At 40.1% G+C, this 22,896-nt stretch overlaps 2 protein-coding genes across 2 annotated transcripts in view; one reads left to right on the forward strand and one right to left on the reverse strand.

Moving 5' to 3' along the window:
* Window positions 1–16,854, forward strand: part of LOC134664337 (tubby-related protein 4) — a 110,537-nt gene extending 93,683 nt beyond the window's left edge. The window contains exons 12-16 of the mRNA XM_063520909.1: window positions 2,732–4,235; window positions 5,949–6,114; window positions 7,027–7,171; window positions 10,236–10,427; window positions 11,143–16,854. Of these exons, the coding sequence (XP_063376979.1) occupies window positions 2,732–4,235; window positions 5,949–6,114; window positions 7,027–7,171; window positions 10,236–10,427; window positions 11,143–11,259 (2,124 nt within the window). The 3' untranslated portion in view covers window positions 11,260–16,854. The remainder of the gene's footprint in view (window positions 1–2,731; window positions 4,236–5,948; window positions 6,115–7,026; window positions 7,172–10,235; window positions 10,428–11,142) is intronic.
* A 1,389-nt stretch (window positions 16,855–18,243) lies between these two features.
* Window positions 18,244–22,142, reverse strand: LOC134664796 (RWD domain-containing protein 1). Its single transcript, XM_063521536.1, has 5 exons — window positions 21,983–22,142; window positions 21,699–21,901; window positions 20,594–20,737; window positions 19,968–20,154; window positions 18,244–19,167 (listed from the first exon to the last, which is right to left on the reverse strand). Exons 1-5 carry the CDS (start codon window positions 22,050–22,052, stop codon window positions 19,058–19,060), a joined length of 714 nt encoding a protein of 237 aa, XP_063377606.1. The 5' UTR covers window positions 22,053–22,142; the 3' UTR covers window positions 18,244–19,057.
* Between the last annotated feature and the right edge of the window lie 754 nt (window positions 22,143–22,896).

Here is a 22,896-nt window from a genome sequence, read left to right on the forward strand (position 1 = left end):
TTATAGTAATAAATTATTACAATAAAGGGTTATTAGACTTATAGACCTACAGTTTCCTTAATAAGAATATATAACCATACAACTTACATAAGTAGTACTAAAACTAAATGGAATTTCAAAGTTGAAATGAAATTAAAGTTACAAAAATACTCAATGGAATTTCAAAATTGGAATGAAATAGAAATTACAAAAATACTCGTACATCCTAACAAAAACGGATAAATTTTAATAACAAACAAAAAGTGCACTAAGAGTTATTAACTATCTAATTAAAGCCTATTAATACACTTCAAGGTCAGTCGTTTGAAACTATATAACTTTTCATTGAAAATATCTAAATTTTGAAATTTATCATCATACGTCCTGCATGCTCTTCTAATGAAACCGTTTCTCGCGTATGAAGTTCGGCTACGAGGAGTATAAAAGAGGTTCTTCTTTCTACATGCTCGCTCACAACGACGGGGTACTCTAAAGGAAAGAGATTTTAACAACTCAGGGGCGTCGATAATGTTGTTTATGATTTTATAAAGAATTATAGCATCAGTGCGTTCACGACGCAAGCACAAGGATGAAATATTATATCTCTTCATAGCGGTAGAGTAATCTATGTATTTATTTCCAGTGCGATAATCAATTGTTTTTACAAACTTTTTTTGCACTTTCTCAATTCTGTCGCTATGGATTTTATATAGCGGATTCCACACCGCGCTAGCGAATTCCAACCGACTACGGACATAACTATTATACAATATCTTATAAGTCGAAGGTCTCCTGAAATCTTTACCTACGCGCAAGATGAAACCCAACTGTTAAGATATTGTCAATGTGGGGCACAAAGGTAAGCTTTGAGTCCATGATTACGCCGAGGTCACGAATCTGGTTTACACGGGTTAGCTCTTTATTGCAAAGATCATACTTGAAATTAATATTTGTCCTTTTTCTACTAAAGCTAATAACAAAACATTTTTCTGGGTTTAAGAAAAGATTATTTACATTACAAAAAGTCTGGAAATTATGTAAATCGTTTTGCATTAAATTACAATCGTCTGGATTTCGTATGACTCTGAAAATTTTCGTGTCGTCGGCGTATAAAAGCATGTTTGAATTCTTGATACATTCCGTGATATCGTTTATATACAGTACAAATAACAAAGGCCCCAGATGGGAACCTTGTGGAACACCAGAACTGATGGACCTATAATGAGAAATATGCCCTCTCACAGCTACAGCCTGCGAACGATTTTCTACATAAGACTTTATCCAACGGTAAAGGTCCCCGTGTATACCAAAATGCCACAGCTTTAGAAGTAAGCGCTCATGACAGACCTTGTCGAAACGGGGCGCCCGGCACCGAAAGTGTTAGCAGGTAGTAGGTATTTTTTATGACATCCCGAACTCCCCGTTAAAGAACACTGGGCAAAGCACATTTTGAAAACAGTTAAATTATAAACAATACTGACAACTTTTTACTTGTGTTTAATAGTAGTTTCGGCTCAGCTTTGTAACTTAGTCAGTTAATATGGAGGTATTTTAAACAATAGACAAAATCTCGCACTGTATGTCCTGGGACTTTCTTCTTTACAACCTATAAAATTGTAAGTACAAAAGCGATATACGGTATTTTGACAACAGACGCCATAAAACGACCGGCTTGTCCGGAATTGCACAAATAAAGAAACTAAAGAAAGTTCCATCCTTTGTTTGTCGTAATGGCTACCACATGCGTAAACTTCCACACTTCCACAGCAGACGCGAGGCGGTCAGGTTGATGTTTTTTTAGGGTTCCGTACCCAAAGGGTAAAAAGTTAAACCCTATTGCTAAGACTCCTCTGTCCGTCTACCTGTCCTCACCAGGCTATACCTCATGAACCGTGATAGCTAGGCAGTTGAAATTTTCAAAGATGATGTATTTTTGTTGCCGCTGTAACAACAAATACTAAAAAGTACGGAACCCTCGATGGGCGAGTCCGACTCGCACTTGTCCGGTTTTTTATACATCGTAACAAATGTATAAAAAACCGGACAAGTGCGAGCCATTTACTCGCAGTTTAGAGTGTTTAGACACCGCGAAAACAATTACGTGTACGTTTTAACCGACCTTCAAAGAAAATATTGTTTAAAGTTTAATTTCTTTCTTAATAACTAAGAGGTAGTTCATGGTAGGTATTCAATTAGGTACACTCCGTACGCTTCATACACTCTTTAGTTATATCATAATCATACGAGGTGGTTAATAGGTAGGTATTTAAAAGTACATAGGTCCTAATAGTACACGACTTTTACGATGTATAGCAAATTTGGAATCGCGATTTTTTATACGGTCGCGTTTTATATAGGCTCATAACTTAGCTCTGTAATTTCTGTTTTCCTTTTTTTCGTATGTTATTTAAAATGCGGCTCGGTTAGTATTTTTAGTCAACCTGACTTAATAGTTGGTCGTCAGGTCGTCACTTAATTATCTATGTTATACATTTAGTATAATAAGTGTTAATGATGAAATGTATTTATGTACTTTAATTTTATTGTTTAATTTATAACGTTCATTTACCTAGAACCTAGTAGGTAATTAAATACATATATTTAGTTTTTATTTTATTTTTATTTTTCGTCGGAATTAACGGTAAAACCAATGAAATTATATCACGGTAGACCCGTTTGTGTAATTAAATATGTGTACAAAACGCGAGAGTTTAAAGTGTTAGGTAATTAAATTTTAATTTTTTTGTTCCAGGATGTGCGATTAGTAGAAGTAACCTCTAATATCTGGGGCACAAAGTTCAAAATGCACGGTCTGGTCAAGAACGTGCCTGCCAACCTCGGGCAGGTGACCTACAAGACGTCGCTCCTGCACCTGCAGCCGCGGCAGATGACGCTCACCATCGCCGAGCTTCGCGACGACCAGGCGCCAGCTCCCGATCCGAATTTCAACCCTAACATATTCTCAGAGGATGAAGAGGAGGTGTTCCCCGATAGGCGCAAGACGCTCGCAGACCGCGCCAACTCCAACGTGCCTGCCCCGGCTGAGGTCACAACTAACAACCATAATAACAACGCTCACGCGTCGCTGGCGCGCGCCGAGTCCTACGACGAGTTCCCGTACATCGACACGGCCGAGGTGGCGCCCATCCGCCGCGTGGGCACTCCCCCCGTCCCCAGCCGCCACGCCATCTCCCCGCTGCGCTGCGAAGGCTCCGTGCCGACGCTCCAATCTCCCAAAAATGCTGTCGCCCCGACTGACATCATCTTCGAGCGCCCCTCCCCTCAGACCGTCACGTGCGGCGGCGGCCGCGGCGACTTCTGCGGCGGCCGGACTGACTACACCGTCCGCGGCGACAATGTTTCCTTAAAAGGGAACCTATCCAACATAGATCAACAGTTCAGCCTCAATCTAAGTTTAGAACCGAGCCGGCAGGTCACGATAAAGAAATGCGACAATCACGTCACCGACAACTGCCTCTCGAAACTTCGCAAAAACATTTGCGCGCGCGGCGAGTCCGCCTCCTACGAAATGAACACTAGGATACTCAAGTCGCTCTGTAACAAGAACTACGAGCACGAGGTACATCCGGACGCGATGGGCAGACGCGAGACGCTCAGGAGTCTACAGAAGGGCGAAGACTTGAAGTTTATCGACGAGGAGACGCCGGTGGAACCCAGCGGCACGAGCGCGAGGGAACCGCGCGTACAGCGGACCACCACCGTCGTGCCTATCAGCCCCGTGTGCGGCAGCGTACCCGTCTACGACACCATGACGCGCAGCTGCAGCGTCGGCTACCTAGACATGGTGGATCCGGCGGTGCTACACTCCCGGGTGTCAGTCGCGGCGCTGCGGGAGCCGCCGAGGCGACTCGTGCTCGTCGGCGACTCGGGCCGGCGCCGCCGACGCCGCCGCGAGCGACACCAGGACGCCAACAAACCGACTTTAAAGAAATGCGGCAAATCGAGAAGCCTCGACTCGAGCGAGCTGTCGCTAGAGAAGAAGCAGACGCGGCAGTCCCGACTGGACACTCTGGAGCCGCGCGCGGAGGCGAGCGCGGAGCGCGGCGCGACGCGGCGGCGCGACTACCCGGTGTGCACGGCGTGCCGCCTGGTGTCGCCGTACGACCGCCGCGACGTGGACGCCGCCACCTACGTGTGCGTGGCGTGCCAGCCGCGCCCCCCGCCCGCCGCGCCCGCGCCGCCCGACCCGCGCGTGCCCAACGCCGACAGCGACTCCGACTACAGCAAGTATTATAGTTAGTATGACGTAGTCGCTTTACCACCCGCCACGCGATACGACGGTGACGTGCCCGGGACCAAAGTGGTAGCTTACCCTGTAGAGCACCCGTGTAGACAGCGCAAGATAACCGACCCCCTGGTACGCGAGCGTTTGGCTCAAATGAAACGTCATTCTTTTCACACAAAATGCACCCGATAAAATTGAGAAAACGCTTCTTTTGAGCTACAATTTCTACCGTTCCAGGAAATTTATAATAACTCTATTCCATCGACTTGACTGTTACCTATAACCTAATATTTCAATTTCTGTGGTCACTAGGACACATCGTAACTTCTTGATTTTCCCAAAATTTTCGATTAATTGTTAATATTAGTGTCAGATAAAAGTCAAATTGATGAAATAGGGCCCTCCCGGCCATTTGTTCCTCAAATTAGTATCGAGCCTTAGTAATGCGCTTTTCAGATGAAAGCTTATCGAATTCTTGAGCACGAGCTGCATGTAGTGACCCTTGAAACGGCTATTAGACTCGCGCACCGAGGACTCCCCGCCTAGCACTTTGGTCGGGTAGTCTGCCACTTCACTACACTACCTATGCGAGTGGTTGATTCAGGAGCTGGTGCGGAAATTTGTACTGAACTGTCAGAATTCCCATATACATATAAACCGCGTCAGCTTTAATGAATCAACCTATAGTGTAACCAGCACCTACTCACAGTGCATACATTTTATGGCTCCTCTACAAGATGGGCCAACACCGGCCACTCCAAGGGACGCAGCCATGCGATAGAATGAGATAGCAATATCACTTGCTCCCTCTAACGCATAAATGTGTCCCTTGGAGTGCCCGGCGTTGGCCGATCGTGTAGAGGAGCCATAACACATGTAAAGTCTAACACAATGTTGTGGACTATAATTTCTTTTTTTTTTTTCAAGTAAATCACAGGGTGTATGATTTTTGAATGGCTTGATTTGGCCTAAATATATAAACCACAGACCACACCACATACCTACACATTTCACTATAGATACCTATTAGTTAAAATAATTTCCTATTTTCATGCTGACTATACATACATACATATAAAGTACAGTTAGAGCAGAGCATATTCATGCTAGATAGGAGACCGAATACAACTGGAATTGGAGTATCATTTTAAAACTACATATATTTCTATGATACAAAATATCAAAATAATTTTCACCACACCAGCTCGGAAAGGCTTACTTTGGAATTCAAAAACTGTTAGCAAATTTCCATTTTATTCACATGTGAGGCAAAGTAATCAAATGCAAATTTAGAGTTGTTTTCTTAAGTTTGCTGGTAGAATTGACTTTTAAATGATGATTTTGGATTATAAATATTTAATAACATTCATTTGGATTTGATTTGGTTTGATTTTGTATGTTATTTTACATTTAATATTTGCTTCGGGTTGGTGTCGTGAAAAATTTTGTGTTTCACTCGGGGGCAAATTTTGTTTAACCTCGTGCTTTGAAACCTTCGCAACGCTCAAGATTCCATTTTCGAACCACTCGTTAGCTCGCTACGCTCGTGGTTCAATTTTGAACTCTTTCGCTTGCTCGGGTATCAATATGAGCACGAGCGGTTAAACAACATCTTTGCCCCCTTGTAAAACAAATAACTATTCCAATTTATATTCTGACTCCTGGTATGCAATGCATTACTCTTTAGACCCGTAACCATTTATTGGAATCCTTATGTGAGCAGGTTCACTGGAGCAGCTGGCGCTGCGGCTGTTGGCGTCTCGCTCTCGCAGTTCGCGGGAGAGAGAGAGCAGCTCAGCGCCGGCGTCGCCCCGCCCCGCGCGCTCCACGCCCGCCTCCCCCGCGCCCGCGCCGCGCCGCACGCGGTACTCTTCGGCCTCGCCTATTAGGTAATATTATTATTATTGGGAGCCTATAAAGTGCTGGGCAAAGGCCTCCCCCCACTTTTTCCAATCTTCCCGATCCTGTGCAGTTATTATTATTAGGTAATAGAAATAAAATCAAGAACTTAACGTCAGCCTGCAAAAATAAGCCATATATTTACCTAAATTAACCAGCCTCAATAATAATTAAGAATTATCGGTACCAACCGCCCTTTATTGGTGTTTACTCTTTAGTCCCATCCCTACTTCAATTCAACACTCATACTTTCCTCCTATAAATCCAATATTATGATTTGTGTGCTTAGTTACAGAAAAATTATATCCTTATTTCAACACAAAACATGGCGACCCTGCCAGTTTTATAATAACTTTCAGGCGGCTTCTAGACAAAATATAAGCAATCACTATACAGGCTGTCCCAGAATTCGACGTCAAGCCGTAAACGGATGATAGACCAAGTCATAACAGTTATCATAAAAATACAAAAAAAAATCCAACTCATGTTCTTTAAAAATTATGGTCACTTTAAAAATTCACTAAAAAATCCACACCCTGTAATTATTCAAGATTACACAATAATAAAAAAATTAGAATAAATTATGGAATTTGTAGTAACAAGAGTTAAAGAACCATTACAGGATGTGGATTTTTTAGTGAATTTTTAAAGTGACCATAATTTTTAAAAAACATGAGTTGGATTTTTTTTTTGTATTTTTTTGATAACTGTTATGACTTGGTCTATCATCCGTTTACGGCTTGACGTCGATCTTTAGTGGTGTGCTTCAAAAATGGGTCTAATAAATAACTAGAACTTGCTTAGCCTATAGTATTTTGTATTATAGGTTTGCCCAAGCTGGCCTTACATGAGACGGACATTACACGAATATGTGTTCAAAGATTTTTTCCTTACTTTGACAGACAACTACTGAATTCACCACTGCTATCTCGGCGGCGTAAGAAGCCGTCAGAGAGTTCAGACGACGAGTGCTCGGGCTACAGCGAGGTCAACGGCCGCAACTACCGCGATCTCGAGAGCTTCCAGAAGGCTCAGCTCAGGAACAAGGTAAAGATTAAGACATAGGTAAACATTAGGGATGTACCGACTAGTCGCCGACTAGTCGGGAAAGCCGACTATCCGGCCACATTTGTAGTCGGCGATTAGTCGGCGACTAGTCGGCAAAAATGGCCGATTAGTCGGCACTTTATTAGTGAAAGAAAAACAGAAAAAAAGAAACCAACAGTTAATATTTACCATATGTTTTATCTCTATTTTACCAAAATACCTATTCAGGGTGTGAAAACTTTTTCTGCTCATCAGGATCGCAAAATAAAAGAAAGACAGAAATTGAACGAGGATTCTTGTGATAGGTCTTTGAACCAATAGAAAACACCTTTTAGCCAAGCTAATATATGAATAGCGCAACCAAAAGAGCAAAACTATTGTTTTTCACCTGAACTTATACGAAACTAATGATCTGGCCGACTAGCCGACTAGTCGGCCGACTAATCGGCCATTCGAGCGCCGATTAGTCGGCTAGTCGGCCAAATCAACAGTCGGTACATCACTAGTAAACATCATTTTGGGGACGTCAAACGAAGAAGTCAAATTCAATGCGATCTCCTATGTGTGGCCAATGGTAATATAATGTTCCTTTGTCAATTACTATAATTCATCGTTCTAATGAACATACCTAGCTACTTGTATGATACCTTTCTATTAAGCCAGCGCAGATCGTCCCATCTAATGGGCATTCACTAATATCCGCTGCAATGTGGACCGCTGTGTCAATTCACTTCTTATGAGAGTTATGACTCAAAAGAGTAGTAAAATTCCTAAGTATTTTCGGTATCAACAACTTTACTACTATACCTTCGAAGATTATTTTTCTAAAATAGCTATTAATACCACGAAATGTCTACATTCATCTTCGTCTCGAGCTCATTCCTTACTTTGTGCTAATGTTAAGAAATGTAATATTAACTTTGAGTTTAGTCTAGTAGATTCAGCAATTATTGTTAAAACATTCAAGTCACTCAATTTAAAGAAAACGGAAGACTTATGGGGAACATCCGTTAGAGTCATTAGTCATGTCTTGGACGTAATAGCGCCTTACTTAGCCGTAATTTATAATATTTCAATTTCACAAGGAGTCTTTCCAGATCTTATGAAATATAGCAAAGTCATACCTCTTTTTAAATCGGGTGATTCGAGTGATATGGCTAATTACCGTCCAATATCAATACTTCCTGTACTAAGTAAAGTTTTTGAAAAGTTAATGTTAAATGATCTACTGGGTCACTTCAACAGACATACTTTACTCACAAGCAATCAGTTTGGTTTCACAAAGGGCCGTTCCACGACCGATGCTGCTTCGGTACTTATTAAACATATTTATGATATTTGGGAAAATTCTTGTGATGCAATTGGCATATTTTGTGATCTTTCTAAAGCATTTGATTGTGTGGATCATGGAACGCTCATTTTGAAATTAGAACACTATGGTCTGTCAGTAAATGCCCTAAACTTTATGTCTTCTTACCTTAGCAACAGAACACAAACAGTTGTTGTAAACAAAACCCGGTCTAGCGGTACTGTAGTCCAATTAGGAGTGCCACAAGGTTCTATTTTGGGTCCATTCCTGTTTTTGGTTTATATAAATGATTTGCCATGTGTAGTAGAAAATCTTTGTGAAATTGTTCTTTTTGCTGATGACACATCATTACTTTTTAAGGTTGATCGTAAATCTACCGATTACAGTGTAATTAACAGCACACTCGTTAATGTACTAAACTGGTTTACTATGAACAATTTGCTTCTTAATGCTAAGAAAACTAAATGCATTCGATTTTCTTTGCCGAATGTTAAACCAGTCGATACTAAGATACTTTTGAATAATGAATGCTTAGAGATGGTAGATAAAGCACTGTTTCTTGGTTTAACATTGGACAAAAATCTACAATGGAGTCCTCATATAAGAACACTAGCAAACAAATTAAGTTCGGCCGCTTACGCTGTGAGGAGAATTAGACAATTGACTAATGTTGAGACAGCTCGCCTTGTTTATTATAGTTATTTTCATAGTGTAATGTCATATGGTATTCTGGTTTGGGGCAAAGCAGCTGACATACAGACTATATTTGTCTTACAAAAGAGAGCCATTCGTTCTATATATAATTTAAGGGTGCGTGAATCATTAAGAGAACTTTTTAAAGAAATTAATATTTTAACTGTAGCTTCCCAATACATATATGATAGTATTATTTATGTTGTTAAGAATCTAGACTCCTTCACTAAGAATTCTGATGTCCATAACTATAATACTAGAAATAAAAATAAGCTTGCTATCAGAAAGTTTCGTGTTCGTAAAGTACAGAAGTCATTCGTTGGGCAATGCATTCATTTTTATAACAAGTTACCTGAGGATGCTTTAAGATTACCCTTTCCAGCTCTTAAGAATTACTTAAAAAAGTCATTGATGTTGAAGGCTTATTACAGAGTCGAGGACTACTTGACAGACAAACATGCATGGTCCAAACCAGAAACTGTAATAACGACAAGTAGCAATTAAAAACATTGTATTATGTGTAGAGTTAAAGGTGACTCAGCTCAGGTAAGAAAGCACATCAAATTGTATGAAAGCATCTCATAACAATCAGTTAGATTCATATAATATGTATTCTCATTTCTTTTATTGATTTTATTTTCTTTTCCTTTTGTAAGATTTGATTTGTTTTCTGAAAGAGCTACGTATTTGTGATTTCATGTGCATATATGTTTATTTTTTATATCAAATTCTATAAAGTTATGTACTCACTGAGTATAATTGCATGAATTCTATAGTAATTTAAATTGTATTAATTACTCGTAATGCATGTTAATTATAAGATGTAATAATGTTTTGAAAAGATGTGTCCCGCCGAGTTTGTTGCCGGTCCCATATTGGGATACCCTCCTCCAATTGAGGGGGGATTTAAATCTTCTCGGGGCAGAGGTGTACGGTTGGAGCCGGTAAAGGTTTATTTGACGTTCATAAGCGCATTGTAATATGCCTACTTGAATAAACTATTTTTTATCTTTATCTTTTTTTTTTACCTTCAAAAATATGCGTATATGTTCTAATTCCCAGTTAAAACGCGCCGGCGGCACGGCGGCGGCGGCAGTAGCGTCCGAACCTCGAGCCGGGCCGCGGCGGCAGCTCGTCATGCACAACAAGGCGCCCATGTGGAACGAGAACAGCCAGGTCTACCAGCTCGACTTCGGCGGCCGCGTCACGCAGGAGTCCGCCAAGAACTTCCAGATCGAGTACCACGGGAAACAGGTTCATTAATCAATTTAATCATTAGGTACCTATGCTACGAGTAGTAAGTTTAAATCCTATTAAAAGCGCTCGCTAAAGACAGAGTAAACTATATAACTTAGAGCTACTTCCCGTGTCCTTGCTCCCGTCACTTCGGTGGGAGTGCTGTGCTACCGATGCTATAGAATAGTTATTTGTTTTACAAGGGGGCAAAGTTGTTGTTTAACCGCTCGTGCTCATATTGATACCCGAGCAAGCGAAAGATTCCAAAATTGAACCACGAGCGTAGCGAGTGGTTCGAAAAATGGAATCTTGAGCGTTCCGAGGGTTTCAAAGCACGAGGGTTAAACAAAATTTGCCCCCGAGTGAAACACAAAATTTTTCACCACACCAACCCGAAGCAAATATTAAATGTAAAATATCAAACAAAATCAAACCAAATCAAATCCAAATGAATGTTATCAAATATTTTTCATCCAAAATCATCATTTAAAAGTCAATTCTATCAGCAAACATAAGAAAACAACTCAAAATTTGCAATTGATTACTTTGCCTCACATGTGAATAAAACGCAACTTTGCTATTAGTTTTTGAAGTGCAAAGTAAGGCTTTCCGAGTTGGTGCGGTGAAAATAATATTAAGAGCGGTTGATAACAAAACAAGGAAACAGTGTGATATGATAACGCGGTAACACTTTCATCTTTAGACATTCTCACGTTTTGAATAATTTCTGCAGGTAATGCAGTTCGGGCGAATCGACGGCAACGCGTACACGCTCGACTTCCAGTACCCGTTCTCAGCGCTGCAGGCCTTTGCTGTAGCCCTAGCCAATGTTACGCAGCGCCTCAAGTAAACGTCGACAACATGCCAGCGCCACCTTTGCTGTCCTCCCTACGTCATCTATGCAATTTTATAATACCATGGGGCCTGGCGAAGTCACAATCGTTTATAGAAATAGCCAGTTGAAACTTCAATAAATGTATGGAAATAAATGCGTGATCTTTTTCATCGGCGGTTATCCCGATACATTTTTAATTTTCGGTTGGCATCTGTCGTTAAACGATTCGTCTTGGCTACGGGGCCTCAATGCACGCTACGGTCACCAGTTATTCCAGCATTAGGTAACGAAATGTAACTTAGCAAACTTTGATCTTGCGATCCCATTGCTCTATTTAGCATACATCTTAAGTGAGCGCTTTACCAGTCACTCATGACATTACCAGCTCAGTATTGGGCTTCTTTCCACTCGTTTTAGAGAACTGTGTACCTACTCTTTATAAAATATCCATTGTTCAACTTCGAGTCACTTCAAGTGCCAGTTCCATAAAACTAATAAGATGTTCCCCAATATACCATGACAGCTGAAGACGCTTAGACGTGCGTCCATACTCTTCATGATAATACTTTTCATGGTTGATCTCCGACCGAACGTAATTTAGAATTTAAATAGCGGGCAGCATTTTTTGCAGTGGCATGCATAAGTTCCTACATAAGGGACGAGTTGAGTGAACTATAAGATTGACATATAGGTAAGTGAAAAATATGCTTAAAATTGGCGCTATATTTGCTAATCTTTCCGCCAAAAACATGTAAATTCAGTATTCAGTGAGTTTTCTTATTGTTAATTAACGTAACACTGGATATCGAATATGTGAAATTATGGTCGTGACTTGCTAGCTATGCTGCTTTATATCAACCTTCGATAATGTGCCATAGCACCATCTGCTGTGGACGTTGAAAATTGAACTTTTTGGGACTAATTTGCTCGCTTAGTGTCAGTACAAACAGCATCGATTTAAGTATAGTATAGGTAGGTAGTTGTATGTCAGAATATACAATTATCATCAGTATTTTATTATTTTGATGTTGTATGTACGATAGGCCCGCTTGCATCGGCCCAATAGCGTAGGACATATACAGATATTTTGTACACATGCTTAGATAGGTAGCTTCGAAGTATTTCCATTCGCCGCGGCCGCGGTATGGTACAATTAGCGCCCTTACAGTCTTTAAAAACAGTAGTTATATACAGAAACGCAATGTTTTAATTTTAAAACACAACTTATTAAAAAGACGAAGTATTTTCCATTTTACGGTTGTTGATAATAATAGGTATAGTTTGTAGCTTTCTAATAGACCACGACGGCTAATCCTTTGTCCGTCGGGGTCTATTAGAAAGCTACAAACTATACCTAATCATAGCACATTAACTTATTGTATTAACTGAACGTGGGTGGGCCTTATACCTTTACAATAAGGTTTACCAAGTCACTTAACAGTGTGGACGATGGTACATTGGCCATCAAATATATAGTGACGGCAAAAATGGTCATATATGTATATTGGAACACGTCCTAATTTCTATGGAAACAAAATATTTTATTTATTTGATGCTTAGTGCTGACTGTACCATCTCAAGTACCAATAAAAATGAAGTGCCGAAAAAAATTGGCTGGGTCATACATTTTGGCCGTTCCATTTTCTATGGGAGGGTAAATTATTTTTCGCGATTTCGGGGTTGGTCCCATAGTGAAAGTTGCTCAGTATAATCCCAAAACCTCCCTGGCAACAGAATTTTTTTGGCTACCGTGTATAAACCGCCTGCGGAATACCATCACAATCACAGAAATATCTTGTTGTCAAGAAAACATTAGTTTCGTATAGATTATTTTGGAGCGGTTAAATTCATGTATTGTCCAATAAAAACCCCTAGGCAATAAACGATTGACAAAACATTGCGTCTCTTGTAAAGACTGTTGTAACGGTAAACTGTACGACTGTACCCAAAGGACGAGAGTAAACAATATTTAGGTACAATTGTTAAATATTTTGTCACAATAAGTAGACGGTATGCCACCGGTCCTTGTGAAAACTGTATATTGGCCTATAGTTAACGTAATTTACATTAAGTCAATGTTGTTGGTCCATTTTTAATGACCTTTAGTGTCATCATCTTGAAAGGTACTCATACTTTGGGGCGTATTAAGAAACGTAGAACATAATATGTATGTACTTTGTATTCGCGTTCGCACATACGTCGACGTCGTGCATTGATCTTGAAATAGAATTATTAGTCTTATTTTACGATTCTAAATACGCTCCTTTCGAACAGAATTTTATGTACTTATTTCAGAATACTCTGTAATATTTTAAATTATGTATTTGGTTAGTATATAGATGTTATTGCACTGAATTTTTCATATACACCATGTTCATTGTTTCCTATTGAATTGTAAAAGTAAGTAGGTACCTCAGTATTATTTTGTTTAAATGTTTTCATTGGTTATTTTGTTTGTAGTTCTCAATTATTTGTTGAAGTTCGGCCTAGCCCGTTCCATAGGTTAAAACGAACATTTTCTAGTCGGAATGAACTAAATCTGTTTGCCTCACTTGCCTCTTCTTAATATTATCCCGATTATGTATAGATTATAGGTATTAGATATGTTCTTATCATGGCAAATAAGCTGATCCGGAGGATAAATGTTTTATCGGTTTTTTTGTTTGTGAACGGCTTGCCCACATCGTCCCATTCTATTACTTTAGGTTCCTTTAACAAAAGTACTGTAACTACGACTGAAAGTTTGTTGTTGGCCTGGTAATTGTCGTTGGTTCAAATTCGGGTAGGTAATATTTTTTGTCACTCGAACCCTGCATAAAAAACGCACCTAACCCCTATTGAAATCCGACCCGAAGCGCGCAATAGCTAACACTTGAAATATCGTCGGCCTAAATCGCAAACCTCGTAACTCCATTTCAAGGAAATTAGTAATTGCTACCTTGGGTAACAATACTTATAGTCGCAAACCTCTTAACACCCCGACTTAGGCCGACGATATGTGACTTAAGTGTTGACGCTTATAAACAAAGTTGCTGTAGTTTTTTATGACGAAGCTTTGTTATTCGACTCTTGTTTGTATAAGAAATACTCTTTCAAAACGACACCACATTGATGTGACATTTGAGATATATGAGGGACTTCACTTGAATCTGGGGGACTTTTAGCATTAACTAGTGACCCGCCCCGGCTTCGCACGGGTAAAACTTAACAAATTAACACCTAAACCTTCCTCAAGAATCACTCTATTGAGAGGAAAATCCGTTCAGTAGTTTGAGTTTATCGCGAACATACAAACAGACGCGGTGGGGGACTTCGTTTTATAAGGTGTAAGTGATACGTGCTATTTATTTTAATTTTACATTGGTTAGTTATGGCTTGGTTATGAAATGTTGAATTGGATGGTCCACAAGACTTCAGCGTAGTCTAAACTATACCATATTTACTTATATTTAACGCCGCCATTAACCGCCAAAGAAATCATATGACGCGCGCGGCTGTAGTTTCAATATCCACCTTCGTGCATTCCGACAAGTTTCACGATGAGGCCCCGCACACGAGGGGCGTGAGGCGTGGCGTTCAAAGGGTTAACTGCAGTGGCTCGCGCGTAGCCCCTTCATTCGGGCATATTGAAAGAAAAAAAAAGCGGCCAAGTGCGAATCGGACTCGCGCACGAAGAGTTCCGTACCATAATGCAAAAAAAAGGAAAAAAACGGTCACGCATCCAAGTACTGACCCCGCCCGACGTTGCTTAACTTCGGTCAAAAATCACGTTTGTTGTATGGGAGCCCCACTTAAATCTTTATTTTATTCTGTTTTTAGTATTTGTTGTTAATATTCTGTTTTTAGTATAGCGGCAACAGAAATACATCATCTGTGAAAATTTCAACTGTCTAGCTATCACGGTTCGTGAGATACAGCCTGGTAACAGACGGACGGACGGACAGCAGTCTTAGTAATAGGGTCCCGTATTTTACCCTTTGGGTACGGAACCCTAAAAAGGGCCTCGCAGATGCGACTTCGCCCACGGCTAGACTAGATCACGCTACGCCACTGATTAACTGGACACGTAATAATAAGACAGCACACATGTTTGCTCCCAACGAGTTATACGGCTATAACTTTCAGAGTTAACCAAAAGATCTGTTATGTTATGTTATGTTATTAAAACTTTAGTTCAGCACGTTTGATTATCGTTATAGTAGAGTAGAACATAGATATTTATATTAATTATCTGATTATGTAATTCGTTCTAACGCCGATCTTCGGTCGAACATACATACAGATGTGCAAGTCGTAGGAAGTTTCCAAAATTTCCGGAAACTTATGAAATTTCTCAGATACTTATTCAAGTAAGATTCTATTACGGAAATTTCGAGAAATTTCCAAGATATTTACATTTATGTATCGAAATTTTGGAAACTCCGTGGGCACATCAATAAACATACATATCTCTGGTTAATTACGATCGGAACGGTTTCCTTTCCGCTCATTGGTTTAAGACTGCACATAGGAACATATATTTTGTGATACTCATTTTATTGTTTTTCTAAGTAATTATAGTTAAGTCACGGTATTCTAGGTGTATAGGCCGAGTTGAATTTGTTTTGTTTGCGTGTTGTAAATGCCTGGAGTGATGTGTGAAACAGATTATCTTTACACTCGCACATGAAATAGACATGAAAAGTGATCCCTAGTTGACCTTAAGACCTCACTTCGCTCGGTCGATTATTTAACCCTTTCACACTTCACACATGCCAACGTCAATGGTACAAAGAGCCAATTTAATAGCTTTTTAGAAGGCGTTACCAAAAACGTAGTCGTTGGGAGGTTCTTGGTATTGAGGTATTCAAATGGTTAAAATAAAACGTAAAATATTAGATGTAGTCGCCATCAGATATATTGGATCGGCCAATGTGCCCAAAAATATCTGCATATGCACTTTACCCTTTTTGATAATAGCGGCTTTGTTGAGATATGCATTTGTGAACACCTTGTCCGCTCCGATATATCTTATCACGACTATAATATGATAGGGTCACTTACACTACGCCATCGTATCACAGGTTCTCAGAAAAAAATATTTTGAGGCATTTCGTTTAGTTCCTTAGCTTAAGAGCCCATCGACGTGCACACTAGCGCCACTGCTATGAAGTCAAAACAAAAACGGCCGTTTTAACTTTGGACGCTAGACAGATTGACGAATTCAGCAACATAAAAGCTAGTTTGATGTATTCAAAAGGTACTCAAATACAAAATACAGTACGTAGCGGCCCCCTTTTTTAAATACCAATCGTTAAATTTAAATAATCACGATTATTTAGCAGTGGCGCTAGTGTGCACGTTGATGGGCTCTAAACCCGTCCACTCCCATGGCTCATATATGAGCCGCAACGCTTATGGTGACGTCACATCGTGGGAATTGACAAGTTAATTCCTTATATTTGTTTCACTTTCAAGCACATCACTTCAGGCGACTATTAGTTGTTTTGTTTCGTTGAATGTTGACGTGTTAGTTGCCCTCAGTCGCTTTTTATTTGGTGTTTCACTTGTCATCTGTACATATGTACCTACTATAGTGACAAAGTGTAAATAAAAAATATTCTCCAGACATATCTGTGTTTTATTGAAAACGATTTCTTATAATAAATAACTGCGACGACAAGGTACTTTACAGGGTACTTTACACTGTCAGGGGCCCGTTTCTCAAAAGCTTGTAACTTATAACAAAAGCATAGACTAGGAATCCACTAGACCGAGTTTAGAGCAATTATTTCATGAAACCGATGATGCCAAAAATGCGGGGGTGCGCGGGACGAGGTGAGCGAAGTCTTGTGCCGTGATTGGTCCGTTCAAAGACACGGACGTCACACAAAGAAACTTTCGGCTCCGTATGCGTGGCAGAGGGGGTAGCGTGACTATGCTCAGTCTGGAGGATGTTTTGTCTGTGAACAAAAGCTGTCAAAAAGTGACATCCGCTTGTATTACAAGTTACAAGCTTTTGATAAACAGGGCACTGATCTCAGCTACTGACACAATAGAGAATATCGGGGTGCGTAGCCAAGGTGACGATCGCCTGCGCTACGACAACGAAACGCTTTGGATCTCTTTATCACTCTTCCATATTAGTGCGACAGTAACAGTTGCGTTTCGTTCGCTACGGAGCGCAAACGATTGGCATGTTGGCTACACAGCCAGGTCCGTATAAAAGGGCCCTTACCCTTTGGCATTGGAAAGTATCAGTAATTGGATACCATTCCATGAAGTTGTCTACCGTTGTCCCATACAGTCAAGCGTAAAATATGGGTGCACACAGCATGTAAGCGAATGAAGAACTTATGGGACATACTTTTAAGTTGTATGCACCCATATTTTTACACTTCGCAATTTTTTTGAATATTTGCTGGTATAGGATTTTTTTTCTGTGACAAATGGTCAAAATTATGCCTAAAAATAAAATCATCAGCCTGAAATCCGTACACGGCGGGAAGAAGTTGATAACTCGAGATATTTTATTGTAGAAATTTGAACTTAAAATAAAACCACATAAAGTTCAAATTTCTTCATTTTCCTCTCGCCACTTATCAACTTCTTCCCGCTGTGTACGGAAATTAAAGGCCGAATACACGAAATAAAATGCGTTTGTACGGGACAGCGCGTGGAACGCTTCGTTGGCACCTATTTTTATAGGAAGCCCGCTAGTGCTGCAAACCCTACCATATACCCTACCATTTACCCTACCATAAGTTACAGTTGATATTGACTCGAGCACTCGGTTATAATTCTAAAACACCATCGGGTGAATTTTACTTTGCAGGGCACAGACAAAGCATCCTCCAGACTTAACATAGTCGCGCTACCCCCCTCTGCCACGCATACGGTAATTTTACTCCATGTTCGAGTCGAAAGTGTCTTTGTGTGACGTCCGTGTCTTTGAACGGACCAATCACGGCACGAGACTTCGCTCACCTCGTCCCGCGCACCCCCGCATTTATGGCATCATCGGGTGCATGAAATAATTGCTCTAAACTCGGTCTAGAGGATTCCTAGTCAATGTTGCAGGGTTACCCAAAAATACATTGACGAATATTTTGACTGCTGCATATTGTTGATAATTTTAACAAACATTAGCATTTGTGTATCAAAGCTAAGGGTGGTATTCCACTTGTCCAATTTTCTTTGTCCAATTTGCATTGCTTCTCACTTTCTCATTACACAAAATGTGAGACACATTGGACTAAGATATTAGACAGAGGAAGTACCCTCCATAAGGAGACATTTTTTTTATTTTAATGAATATTCGTATAAATTCTTTGTCAACGTATTTTTAGTTTACCCGAGCACGTCGGGGTAATTCCACGACGAAACAGCTAAGGAAAGGACGCTTAGAACGAGCAATTTCGTACATTGACCTGTTCCTATCTCCATCGCACGTTATATAGCTGTCCCGCCCATGATGCCAGCAGTCAATGACACTGCAAGCGAGACCGCAATATATGCGCGCGCGATAGACCTAGGAACAGGCGGGTCAAAGTTTAAAATTCCTCGCGCGAAGCTTACTTTTTTTTAGTCACTATTTCATTGCGTGTACTTTTAACTTTCATTCGTGATGCAAATTTAGCGTTAATTTATCTCTAGTTAAGTGTTAGTTTATACTTAGATAAATTAACACTTAAATTTGTATTATTAATAAAAAACACGCAATGAAATCACGACTTACGAGTACATTATGCTTTCTACTAATGAGATTGTCCACTGTCGCTCATCTGTCGCTCGTGTGTGTCTCGTGGGTCGCTCATGTGTGGCTCGTGTGTCGCTAGTCGCTGTCGCTGCTCTGTCCGGGCACGTAGTCTTCATCATCCTCGTCCGAGATGTCCAGATCGTCCAGGTCTTGGAACAGTGACTCGTCCACTTTCACCGCGTCGCCTGGAACGGTTAAGAGTAAAGATAAGATTTGTTGTCCCTACTGAACCTTATTTTTATATCTGAGATACAAAACTTGCAGTTTGATTGCCGCAATTCGTTCAACCAATTCGTCGTGTAAGTACAAAATTGGTGCAAAAAAGGTAGTAAATTGGCCAACTGAAAATCGATCAAGACGTTATTTTCAAAGTTTTGCAGCACTCTGTAGATTTAAAAATAATTACTCAACACTGAATAATATAGGAAGAGGTTATTCCGGTTTGCACTCGTGTTCAGAATAAAAAAAAATAGGAACTGATAAAAATTTCATAAAATGAAACAAAACTCTGAGATCTATTTAGATTTTAATTAAGGCTAAATTAAGGTCATGCTAAATTGACCTTTATGGGCAAGTATGTTATGTAGTTATTTTCGATTATGACTGATTTTTACGAATTACATATATAATTACTTTTCCATCATGGTTCTTCATCTTTTTACACATGACAAATATGCCTCAAAAAAATAGCTATCTAGTTCTAGACACATATTGTACTTTTTTTTTATAACGCATGAACATCTTACCATCATCCAAGAACTTCAAGTCAGACTCATTCAACGTGGTATCTCTCAGGAAGAGCTCCTTGCCAGTCAGCTTGTTGCCACCCCTGGCTTCCCGGTCGCTCTTTTGCGGGATATCCATGTCATCTCAGCCACCTTACCGTCACCCAGGCACCAGTCGAGCGTGGTGTCTCAGGAAGGGCTTGCCTGTGAGGTTACTGTAGCGCTTGTGTTTACAATTATATACGATCCAACCAACTTACCATCATCCAAGAACTTCAAGTCGGACTCATTCAACGTGGTATCCCTAAGGAAAAGCTCCTTGCCAGTCAGCTTGTTGCCGCCCTTGGCCTCCCGCTCGCGCTTCTGCGGGATTCCCATGTCGATCTCGAACTGTTTCCGCCACGCCAGGAATGACTCTACCGTCACCCGCGTGCCTTCGAACCTTTTCTGTAATTGGAAATAGGTTATGTTGAGTTGAGCCAGCCACTTGGAAAAAGCGGGAGATGTAATAAAAATAATAAACATGTGGTGATTATTTTTCGGCCAGAAAAAGTTTGGTATCTACATAACTGATATAAAGATTTTTTTTATTTTTATATAGCCTATTTTGTGTCCCACTGCTGGACAAAGGCCTCCTCTTTCTGTCGCCACGCATTACGGTTTGGTGCATGAAAACATACTGATACAAAAAGGCGTCAGCATCAAGCATGATTGGTTAAGACAAGTGTATAATGATCGGCATCAGCATTGCACGCTTGGAGCATGCATTCTGTGGCCTACAGGTGACAGTGTCATATCCAGGTATATATGGTGGAAGGTTTTTTTTATATCATAACAGTAAATGTTTTTCAACTATGACAACAGTGAATAATAGAGAATAACACACCTGTTCAGCTTCTTCGTCAGCCTTAATTTTGGCGAGCACCTGTTCTTCCCGTTCCTTCTTGACGCGGTCCCAGTGGTCACTGAGCCATTCCTGCCCCGCTGACACCAGTGTGAAAATCATCACCATGCCTAAATTTTCTTTAGCCTGAAATGATTATGTAAATCATGTGTATATGTTGATAGATTTAGGATTTTAGATTCATCTGTTAAAGTGGGCTTTACTCACAACTTTAGATAGTTTTACCCCAGTCCTACAGTTTTTTTTTTTTATATTCAGAATAAATAAAAAAACACCATTTTAATAAAGTAGTGTACAAATCTAAATATGTTTGATTATTATTAAACACAGTGACAGAATTTCGAGAAACTTTAAAATACATAATAATTATGTATTACTTTACAGATCATGCATAATCTTTGTTAAATTTTTTACAATTGTTGGTCACTAAAATGTTATAGGCAACAAAAAAAAGAATCATTTATTCAGATGAAATAAACCCTATTTCACGAACGTTTTTCTTCTGCCAAACTTCAGGGCAGTTTGTTGGCAGAGGGAACTCCCTTAAAACATAGATGCAAAACAAAACACAAAATCACTTCTTAATGCCTTCACAGCGGTAACTAGCTCAACTCAAAAGTAACCAAACTGTAACTGTGCTGTAACTGGCTCCAAGCTGCTAATCCTTTGTCTATTGTTAAGTAAAACCGCATATGCCTCTACTTGTAAAAAAAAGGGTCGAACTAGTCTAAAATGTGTCATCCAGATGCGTCACAAAGGTGCGTTATCGGAGAGAGCATCTACACTGGCTTTTTGAGCATTGGACTAGCCCGCGCTCAGGTGCCAATTAGAATAATTAAGACCCTTTTTTGCAGGTAAGCAGCACATGCGGTTTTACTTAACAATAGACAAAGGATTAGCAGTTCAGGATCAGTTACAAAGCGACAGACTATACACAAACTACCCAGTTAACTGTTCATTCACAATAATGAAGTCTGTTAACTGTTATTATGCTGATACTTTACCAAAGGATGAGGTTAGAATATATTTTTTACAGTTCTTACTGCATTTGACTCAATAAAATTCACATATTATGTATCTCACATACCTGTTCTGTTAAATGTGTCAGTAATTCCTGTTTGTCTACTATATCATCGAAATTCTCTTCATTCTCAATCTCTATAAGAGGCACCTCATCAGGATATTTTGCGGTGTATGTGAAAACCAGCTGGCATGCCAGACCTTCGCCGTCGTCGTAGCCTTCTGACTTTATCGGTATCGAGAACTTATGGAACGGCTCAGTTTCTATTACTGAAACATAAATGAAATAAGTTAACTAGCCTATATCAAACTTTATTGCATGCAATTTCAAGTATTTCACAAACAATGTACTTTGCATATCGCCATAGTAGATCGAATCTAAAGCTTCTACTTCACTAGTCTGTTCATAATGGTAATCCATCGTTATATCTTGAGTAGTTAACTATAAAATCTAATTTAACTTCATGGATATACGCCACCGCTGCTGCTTTTCAACAAAAGTGGACAGTTGACATATTGTCACGTTCATGTGGTTGTCAATGTCAAGAATGACACACGAGAGTGGTATTTTTCTATCTTTTCTATGTCAAAGTGTTTCTCAAACTTTTTTTGGTAACGGATCCCTTTCGAAACATACCGTTAACCGTGATGAAAAGGGATGGTGGCGTAAATAGGGATAAAACTGGGAGGGATAATTACCTGATAATTTCTTAAAACTACCTACAGCTTGGTAAAAAAAGAGTAGAAATTAAAAAGTGGCAACACTGTAGTGTCGTCCCTTTCAAACCAATTCATATAATAAAACGGGACGACACTACAGTGTTGCCACTTTTTAGTTTCTACTCTTTTTTTGCCAAGTTGTACACAAATTATTGTGGTCGAAGGTAGGGTGAAAGAGATGGAGATATGACCCCGGTCGTCCGTTTGGCTTGGGCACAGACAAAACATCCTCTAGACTGAGCATAGTCGCGATACCCCCGCTTTCACGCATACGGTAATTTTACTCCATGTTCGAGTCGAAAGTGTCTTTGTGTGACGTCCGTGAACTCGTTCGTCGTTTGAACGGACCAATCACGGCACGGGACTTCGCTCACCTCGTCCCGCGCACCCCCGCATTTTTAGCAGCATCGGTTGCATGAAATAATTGCTCTAAACTACGTCTAGAGGATTCCTAGTCTATGGGCTTGGGTCTCCCGAATGGCTGAAGTGGAGGTGCAGGCTTCATGCACCACCATCACTCGTGGTTATCACCACCATATAGAAAT

Source organism: Cydia fagiglandana, chromosome 5, assembly GCF_963556715.1.
Source record: "Cydia fagiglandana chromosome 5, ilCydFagi1.1, whole genome shotgun sequence".
NCBI lineage: Eukaryota > Metazoa > Arthropoda > Insecta > Lepidoptera > Tortricidae > Cydia > Cydia fagiglandana.